This window comes from Octodon degus, unplaced genomic scaffold (genome assembly GCF_000260255.1).
Source record: "Octodon degus isolate 3935 unplaced genomic scaffold, OctDeg1.0 scaffold00020, whole genome shotgun sequence".
Taxonomy (NCBI): Eukaryota; Metazoa; Chordata; class Mammalia; order Rodentia; family Octodontidae; genus Octodon; species Octodon degus.
Genome location: NW_004524596.1, coordinates 21,154,036 through 21,163,657, shown reverse-complemented (window position 1 = coordinate 21,163,657; position 9,622 = coordinate 21,154,036). Strand labels below are relative to the sequence as shown.

General features: G+C 46.1%; 1 protein-coding gene across 3 annotated transcripts in view; it reads left to right on the top strand.

Moving 5' to 3' along the window:
* Nucleotides 1-3,309: 3,309 nt before the first annotated feature.
* Nucleotides 3,310-9,622, top strand: part of Adamts5 (ADAM metallopeptidase with thrombospondin type 1 motif 5) — a 47,412-nt gene continuing 41,099 nt past the window's right edge. Inside the window, exons 1-2 of one of the 3 annotated variants that reach the window (XM_004627706.2) lie at nucleotides 3,310-3,860; nucleotides 4,241-6,033. In XM_004627706.2, the coding sequence (XP_004627763.1) occupies nucleotides 4,945-6,033 (1,089 nt within the window). In that variant the 5' untranslated portion in view covers nucleotides 3,310-3,860; nucleotides 4,241-4,944. Of the gene's footprint in view, nucleotides 3,861-3,921; nucleotides 6,034-9,622 lie in introns of those variants that run through there. The other 2 variants (XM_023711191.1, XM_023711193.1) reach the window with 2 other exon arrangements.

The window sequence follows — 9,622 nt, the reverse complement described above, 5'->3', positions numbered from 1 at the left end:
GTAGTGAGATCCTGCACCAAATAAATACATAAATAATTTTTTTAAAATAAGTAAAGTACATATTATCCATCACAATCGATTGTTCTGCAATATGTCCTGTTCAGACAGCAGAGAAAATCACTATGAGTTTTATCATACATTCAGTAATTTCTGTGAGAAGAACAAATTCTGCATAATGTAGGTCTCAAGAAAATGATTTTTGCAATCATTCTAATCTCTTCTTCCATTGTCTGACCTCTGATGTATCCTCTGGGTTCACTCGTCCCCACAGTCTTAATGGAAACATGAATTAGGATCAGTGTGCTTGTGTGCACATCCATGCTAACTTGTGCGTGTTGATGAGTGTGAGACTGTGTGTGCACAGGTGTAGCAGGATGCATATTCTGCCTTTAAGAAATACTGGAGGAAGTGAAGAAAAGGCAAATGGGTGGAGAAGAAAAGTAGAAGAATTATTCAAATACAGTTCTATCATTTAAAGGCAGGATGGATATCAAAGCTGCAATAGCAAATGCACTCCTTTGCTTGATGCCAAAGTGTAGGTTCTGCTTTTGAAGCAAATTCTTCTATGAAGCAGAATTTGCAAAGCAAAGTAACGCAGAAGGAAAACTTTTGCTTACAACCTTTAAAGCATTCACAAGTGGCTCCAACCTGGAGCTCACTGGTTCCCTTTCACTGCCTCTCCGCATCCCGATACTAAGAGAAAGGATACCAAGGAGGCTCAGAAAGCAGCAGTGCCTGGGGTAGGAATCTTGATGTGGGAAAGGAAAACAAAGCTGAAAGACCGTGGACGACTCTACATGGGAGGTAAAGGGCAGGTGTTTGGCTGAAGGGGAATATTTTACTGCAAGATATTTCCTCACTCTTACCATTAAATCCCTAGTTTGGAGTGGGAATGAGGAAATGACACTTTAGCAAATGGAAATTTGAGAAAATACTACTTACAAGGATATAGAAAAACCATGAAGTGAAGCTGTACTGGAAATAGAGAGCTCAAAGCACCTGTAGGTGTTATTCTTTTGCCTTTTCACTCTATATTTGTATTTTCCAGCTTGGATTACAAGTACTCTATCTCCTGATGCAAGTGCTTTGCCTCTGAATGGCTGAGTCCTTACAAAGGGTACCCATGGCTTATTTATCTTCAGGAGCCTCCAGAGAACCCAGAAACCCTTGCTACATTGACACAAATTTTTAGATGGAACAGATTCTAAAAGCTATTGTGAATTGAGCACCAAGTTAGGAGTTGGGAGATTTAGGTCTCAGGACAGTCAGCTACTACTTCGCTTTATTTCCAAGGGAAAGTCACTTGGGCCTGTGGATCTCAGTTTCTCTCTAGTAGACAGAAGGTTGTCTTAGATGATAGTCTAGACACTCCACAACTTCAGTATTCTGGAGCAGCAGGTTTTCTTTCTTTAAGAATATGCAGAAACTATGTGTCAATTGAATTTTTGCTCACAGATTCTATAAATGTAGTGGAAATTTCTCATTAAATGTATACAAAACTGTTCCTTTGAATAGTAAAACAATGGTGTAGCAGTTAACTCACCTGCACATGATTACTAGTATCATTTGTCTTTTTGCTAAAGTAAACTTTAATTGATTTTATCTAGTGCAGATAATTTCCTTGAATAGACAGATTGTTTTTTCTGGAGTACAGCAGCTCAGCCTAATCCAGTAAGGTAATATTTTAAAAGTATTACTAAAAGAACTTTATGCTGTACCCCAATAACCTTTAAAGTATGTGTGTGTGCACGCACGAGCATCTATGGAGGTATTTCTGAATTCTGAATAAGAATTTTCTTATAGTTTTAAATCCTAGCAGCTCCTTTTCTTGTAACCAGTAGTTACAATAAAACTTAAGCACTCAATATTCACATATGGGACTTGTGTTTGTAACTGTTCTTTAAGGTATTTCTTTTTCTTTTTTTGTTTTCTTTTTGTGGAACTGGGTATTGAACTCAGGCCCTTGTGCTTGCCAAGCAAGCACTTTTTCTACTGAGCTGTCTCCCCAGCCCCTTCTTTAAGTTATTTCTAAGCACATGAATAATCTACATGAGCACTGATGATGTTCATTTATTAAATTTAAAGCTATAAAATTCTGATACAGTGCCATATACAGCATTTTTGAAAGAGAAGGAAAGTGTCAATAAGAAGAGCCTTCGGGGGTTGTGATATTTTTAATTTCAAAATAAATCTGTCTATGGATGAAAAGAATTATAATTAATACATTTAAAGCATGGTCACCTGATATGCCATCCAAATGATCCTTAGAGATAAAGTGTTTAGTCAGGCTTACGGAATCAAAGTTGTTTTAGAGATGATATCTACTGTCAAATACAGGACACCTTTTCACTAGAACTGGCAAACAATACAGTTTCTATTTGTAGGCACAAGGCCAGGACCACTGGAATAAGATAGTCAGCAGAAGATCGAAGGCTGTAAGTGGTGAGGAAAGACTGCGGCAAGCTACAGCAGCTGGGAGACTGGCCTTAGTTAACTGATCACCGAGAGGCTGAAGGGTTAAGTCAGAATTAACAGGCGACAGCTTTCAGCAATAGCACCTTCTTCCAAGATCTTGATGTGGCTCAGATTCCGTGAGAGCCTATTGGGTGCTGCAGGAACCCAGGGGCTCCCTTAATTTATGAAGGAGAAGCAGATGTTGCACGTGCCGCGGGGGGTGCTGCTGGCAGAGGGCATCCTGGATCGGCTGCTGTGTGGCCCTGGAATTCCCTCCAGAGATTTATCTCCACTTTGGTGACCTATAGCCAGTCCGGGACACTTAGGATTCCCTCCCAGAGAAGTGTTTAGCTTGAAGACCACAGGGGAATCCCTGCTCTCCTTTACATCAGAGACACTTCTAAAGACGGAAAGTCCAGCATTATTCCAGGTGTTTTGCACTGGTGCAGCCCTAGGCCTAAGGAAGATCAGGAAGCCGGGAAGGAGCTCAGGCCTTGAAGCGGATCTTTTAGCCACTACCCAGAAGCAGTTAGAAAGTCGTGGATTTTTCCTTCTACCTTCTTAGAATTGATAATTAGAGGAAACAAAGGGAACAGAGTAAGGAGTAGTAGTGGCAAAGCTGCCCGCATACTAATAAGCACCAATCTTCCCCCCTCCCATATTTTTCTCCTACAACAAATTTCTGAGACGAGGCGATCTATGGGAATGAAAGGTTATTTTAGGAGACACAGTAACTACATATATGCACATTTCTCATTTAATTATTATTTAAGAAGAAAAAATATAAGCACAAAGTTTTAATGGGGGGGGGGAATAACTGAGTAAAGTTCCTTTCAAGAGTTCACTCTTTCTTGCCTTTCTAAAGCAGAGGAAGTTCCAGGGGTTGGGATTAAGTGTCAGATCGTGGTCACTGGAAAAACTCGCTTAAGGCAGGGGAAGGCAGCCCGCGCACACAGAGGTGCAGAGCTCCCAAGCCGCAGGCCGACCTGCCCCGGGCACAGCCGCGCTCAGGGCGAAGCGACGCGCCAGGAAGAGCCCGCGGCTGTCCCGCTGCCCCGCTGCTCTGCTGGTGGCCGGGAGAAGTTAGTCACCCAGAGCCCGAATTCGGCTAGCGGTAGAGCTCAAAAAGTCTGGGGAATAAAGAGGCAGGAAACAGTGTACCCGGAGGGTTGGGAAGAAGCAAAGGAGCGCTGGCCTAGGGACGCCCTGGAAGCGGACAGCCGTCTGTGGCTGGTGGGTGGAGTGGGGAGGTCTGCGCAGCAGAGCGCACCAGCAAGCAGAAGGGAAAAAACTTGAGGCAGGAACTTCCGCACGGGCAAGGAAAGCAAGCGAGAAGAAGGCAGGGAGAGACCTAAAATGTCTCAATAACGCTAAATGCACACCAAAACATCCCCTCAGGAGATGAGGTAAGCCGAGGTTAGCCAACGCCGATTGGTTGTGAAATATCACAGAGACCCGGACTCGCTGTGGCTTTAAATGAGGCCAAGAGAATTTTGTTTTTCTTGCCCAAATACTTTTCCCCCCTCCTGCCGAAGCTCCCTCCTTTGTCCCTCCTTCCACTGCATCAGGTCCCGGTCCCTTCCTCTGCTGGGTCTGGCTTTCCTCGATCGCCCTCCTCCTTTCCTTTCACCTCCCCCCTCTGATTAGGCGCGGACGGGGAAGGGTGGGAGCGGTGGGGGAAGCTCTCCCTTTAAGAGGCAGCGTGCAGTGACGAATTGTTGAAATTGCCATTGCAGGATGGCATGCCGCTATAAATTCATTGTTCCACCTCCTCGCATCTTCACAGCGCTCGCGCTGCTCTCGGCGCTCGCAGCGGCGGACTGGGGATGACCGCGGGCAGGAGGACGCCGCCGCCGGAGGGACACGGACGGACGCGCCTCTTCTCCAGCTCGCCGCCGCAGGCCACCCCCTGCTTCTTTGCTTTAATTTTTATGGCCTTTTTCCGTCTCTTTCTTCCTTTCCTCCTGCTTCCAGCAGAGCTAAAGAAACCCACTAAATAAGGAAGGAAGTGGGCCCCAGAGCTGGGAAACTCCACAGTCGCCCAGTCCCGGAGCGCGGGGCCTGGAGGCGGTGCGCACTAGTTGCCCGCCGGCTGCGCGATTCCTTCTCTACTTTTCTTGGTGCGAGAATCGCGACTGAATTTTGCTTTTCTCCTTTTCCTGCTTTTGCTCAATCTCCACCACCCGGCAATTGTCATTCTTTATTTTTTCCCCCCTCTTTCTTTTTTTCCCCCTCCCCCTTTTTCTCTATTTCCTCTCTTTCCGAACCACAAATCCAAACATTTTCCAAACCAACAAAGAAAAGTTCGCATGCTGGCATCGCGGCCGACAGGCTGGCCCTGCTGCGTTCCCCCTCCCTCTCGCTCCGACACCTGACTCAGCCTCCAAGCGACCGTGTGGATGCCCCCTTTCCGCCCCGGCCACTTCCCTAGCGAATAACACTTTCCCATAAAGTCTGGGTGGTGCAGCCCCTCCCCGCGGGCCGCGCACTATGCTGCTCTGGTGGGCGTCCCTGCTGCTGTGCGCGCTCCGCCTGCCCCAGGCCGCGGCACCTGCCCAGGATAAAGCCGGGCCGCCTCTGGCTGCTGCAGCGGCCGCCCAGCCCCGCCGGCCGCAGGGGGAGGAGGCGCTCTCGCGGGTCGAGCCTCCGGGCCACCCGCACGCCCTGGCTCTGCAGCACAGGGCCCGTGGGCTGGTGCAGAATGTCGACCAGCTCTATTCTGGAGGCGGCAAGGTGGGCTACCTAGTCTACGCGGGCGGCCGAAGATTCCTCTTAGACTTGGAGAGGGATGGCTCGGTGGGCGCTACTGGCTTTCCGCCCGCAGGAGGCGGGCTCAGCGCATCCCGGCGCCACCGAGGCCACTGCTTCTACCGGGGCACGGTAGACGGCAGCCCTCGTTCCCTGGCTGTCTTTGACCTCTGCGGGGGTCTCCACGGCTTCTTCGCGGTCAAGCACGCGCGGTACACCATAAAGCCGCTATTGCGCGGGCCGAGGGCCGAGGCAGACACCGTGCGCGTGTACGGAGAAGAGTCTGAGCGGATCCCTCACGTCTACACCCGCGAGGGCTTCAGTTTCGAGGCCCTACCACCACGCGCCAGTTGCGAGACCCCAACACTCCGACCTGGGCCGCACGAGCGCCCCCCTGTGCACAACAGTCCGGGGCGACCCTCAGCCTTGGCTCCACAGCTCCCAGACCGGTCAGCGTTTTCGCCAGCTGGGGACCCAGGACCGCAGACCTGGTGGCGGCGAAGACGCCGCTCCATCTCTCGGGCACGCCAGGTGGAGCTGCTGCTGGTGGCTGACGCGTCCATGGCCAGGATGTACGGCCGAGGCCTGCAGCATTACCTGCTGACCCTGGCTTCCATTGCCAACCGGCTGTACAGCCATGCCAGCATCGAGAACCACATCCGCCTGGCTGTGGTGAAGGTGACGGTGCTGGGAGACAAAGACAAGAGTCTGGAGGTGAGCAAGAACGCGGCTACCACACTCAAGAACTTTTGCAAATGGCAGCACCAGCACAACCAGCTGGGAGATGACCATGACGAGCACTACGATGCCGCCATCCTGTTCACTCGGGAGGTAGGTGCAACCGGGGTAGGCACACAGGGCTCCAGCGTAGGAGGAAGGTGGGAGGAGCAGTCTCGCCCATGGTTTTGCTTCTCACACAAGCCACCTGCCACTATGGATTCCTTTAATTGCATTTTCCCTAAACCTCGGCCGGTTTCTATTTCTCTGCCTTCAGCTTCAGTAGCAATTTCTGCCTGGGTGACTGCACCACCTCAGGCAATGAGCAGTCAGTGACTCTGGATGTCATCCTGTCTGTGACAGAACAGCGCAGACAGTTAAACTCGGTAAGAAGGCACTAGAATTCTGGAAATATACCACGTTAAGTAGGGAAACGGGAAAGCAGGTTTGCCTTTGGATGCATCAGTCCTCTACTTTCCAGTGAACCCAATATTAGGACTCTGTCCAACTGAATAGAAAGAGCTCAGTGGTTCATCTGTGGTAACCACTTTTATCTCATGATTCTCCTTTGTGAATGACCCTATGTGAACTGCTTCTGCAGCACAAGAGAAAGGAAGACTTTCTAAATGACTCCTCCTAATCTGGCCCAATACTGGAGTTCTTCTTACACATCCACCTTGGAATCTGGGTTCCTGGGAAGGAAGGAATGTGGGAGGGCCAGAAAGAAATAGGCACCCAATCAGCTGAAGGGACAGACTAGCCAGGCAGTAGCAAGCCCTTCCCTAGTCAGTCAGTGTGTGCATCACAAGCCCTGCCCAGGCCAACTGAGCTGCCAGAGAAGGGCCGAATCCAACACACAGGTTTGGGTTTTGGATGAATATATTTCTAAAATTCGTTCAAAGTATTTGGGCAAAGAATCCAAACATGGAAAAGGAATATCTTCCCAGGATTTTCTCATTTTAAGACAGATGTTTACAGGAAAGGAAAGATATGCATCAGTAAGCTTGAGAGAAAGGCAATATCTATTTTCACAGTTATTAGACCACCAAGTAGTGAGACATTGAAGCAAAGTCCAGATCAGTCTGGGGCCCGCCTTGCAGGTAGTTCTAAGCCTCAGTTTTCACAGCTCTGCTTTGATTGGCAGTTTTAAACCGTGTCTCTCAAATGGCTGGGAAGAATTAGATTCTAAAGCTCATTCTTGAGGTGTCTGAGACCGCTCCAGAGTAGATAAAGGATCGTAAACATTGAAATATTATGTAAAGACATAAATGGAGCAAATGGCAAGAATAGGAAATTGATGATGCCTTGTAGGAAACTTCAAAATCACACAGCTTTGCTACTAATTTTTCTATTTTTTTAAGGTACCTGCGGTATGAAGGAAAAGTGTTGATAAATTTAGAGTAGAGAAACACTTGTGGTTCCTGGGGTTTGCATAAGTGTAAACCACATGTAAACAAAGAGACTAGAGGGGCAGCACTTTAGGGAAAACTGGGCATTGCCCAGGGCTGTGTACCATGGAAAATCATTCTCTTCGTTAAGTGATATTCTGGAAGCCATCCTTTACTTCCTCTGTACAATGTGTGTCTTTGAAATGCTGGAATATTCAGCTTGTAGCTTCCCTGTGAAGTTCTCCTGTAAAACTATCCCTTTCTTATTTGGCTTCCAGGTCTTCTTTTTTTCTTTCATAAGCAACTTTCCATGTCTAGGTTTCCTTGCTTTGCTAATATCACAAAAGCCTGCCAAGAAGGAGGCTTTATTGAGTTTATGGAATGAGGCTCCCTAAAGAGAGAGGAAAAAATACTTTTGTAGTTATATCACTGCAAAGACTAGGTCATATTAATAATTTACTTACATTTTGGAATAAAAGCCTATAGTGGTCATACTTCTAAAATGAATAAAAATGAGAAGACCCATAACTCATTGCTCTCTGATCCTAATTTTCTTAATTGTTTTCCAGAACAAAACTGAGGTAGGAATTCTAAATGATGTCTATTGCCTTCTTGTGGTTTGTGTTTTTGTTTGGATAGTTAACAATTTATATTATCCAAACTGTGAAACTTACCAGCACACTGTAAATTCATGAAAGCAAAGGAAAAATAAATTAACAGTATATCTTAATTCTAATAATTTTGTAATAACATACTTTTTACAAACTAGTCTCCACATGGAAAATATTTTACATGGTCCCTTTCTGGACCCTTTGCCATAAAAAAGCATAGTTCAGGTTACGCAAAGCTCATTTAGTTTGAGGTTGGACCTCTGGTATAGAAATCTAATTTTATGAAAACTGAATATTTGAAAAACACATGTACTAGGAATAGATGTATCTAATTTAAAGATCTTTCAAGATTCTTACGCAGTATTCATTTGTAACATAAGTTTCCTAATGTTGTTTTTTTTTTTTTTTTTTTTTGTGGAACGGGGATTGAACTCAGACCCTTACACTTGCCGGGGAAGCACTTATTCTACTGAGTCATCTCCCCAACCCCTCTAATGCTTAAGAAAGTAAAAATCAGGAAGACTGAGGAGAGACCACAAGTTCTCCAGTCTCATAGAAATCAGATAGTTTAAGGCTTAATGAAAAATTTCATAGCTATTTCTTTTCAATGAAAAATGCCCAGAGCTGGCACCCTGATTCTACTTTTACTACTCTGTTTTGAATGTAAGAAGTGTGTTGCTTAGCAGCCAGATGCTAAGCCACCAAATCCATGTTTTGATGGGCTCCGAGTTCTGTTCAAATTTTGTGTGCAGATGTCTTCTCTTAAATTGCTTGTTTTCCAGCCATGAAGCAAATGTATGAGGATATGTTTTCCACCCCTGTTTACTAGCCCAGGCCACCTTGAACTATGTATCTGGGAGCCAGCAAATAGTATTAAAAATGCACCTATCACACCAAACCACTTCACTGTCAGGAGTGTGCCTCAGCACTCTGATGCTGTTCTAATTAGGGAAACCTAGCAGTCGTCAGTTCCCTGGCAGAGGAACCCTTTTCTCAGTGGAATGGCCCTTATGCTGGATCTCATACCAGTCATGCTATCAAACTGCAGAAATCCAGTCTCCCCGGGAGTCATTTTTGCTTCCCAGAGTGCTTGTCTTGTTTCTTACTTTCTCCTTAAACTATTTGCATATGGTCACCCTTCCTAAGAAACAAAGACCTGGGTGATAACAAAACTGGAAGCTGCTTATCATCTTCCTGTAAACCAAAGAAAGTTTTGCCCTCTCAAGCACTGACAGCACCATTTTGACTCAAACCACCTAAGGGCCTGTGTAATATAAAGGTTTCTTTCACTTTTATTAGAGGTCAGTGTGCCCTTTAATAACTGTTGTCACCCAGCTAAAACCTCACTTCTCCCATTCTGCCTCTGAGGCTGGAAGACATTTCTTCTTTAGCTCCTGATGTCTTCTTAGGTCCTGACAACAGGGGGCACTCAAGGGAGATTAGAAGCTTGAAAGAGAGAGAGAGATGTACTGTTTCTCATTGGCTCGCTGATTAGACTGGCATGAATCACATATTTGAGTTCAAATTCATTTAAAAGTGAACCCATATCAAGAAAGCATAGGAAAAAAAAGCATAGGCTGTAAATATCAATCTTAACTAATAAACTACTAAATGTGTCAGAAACAGATTGATAACTTTGAAAAAAATCAACTAGAACTACTACTCAATTTGCTATTGATCTGATTCTGATTTATTTATGTAGTA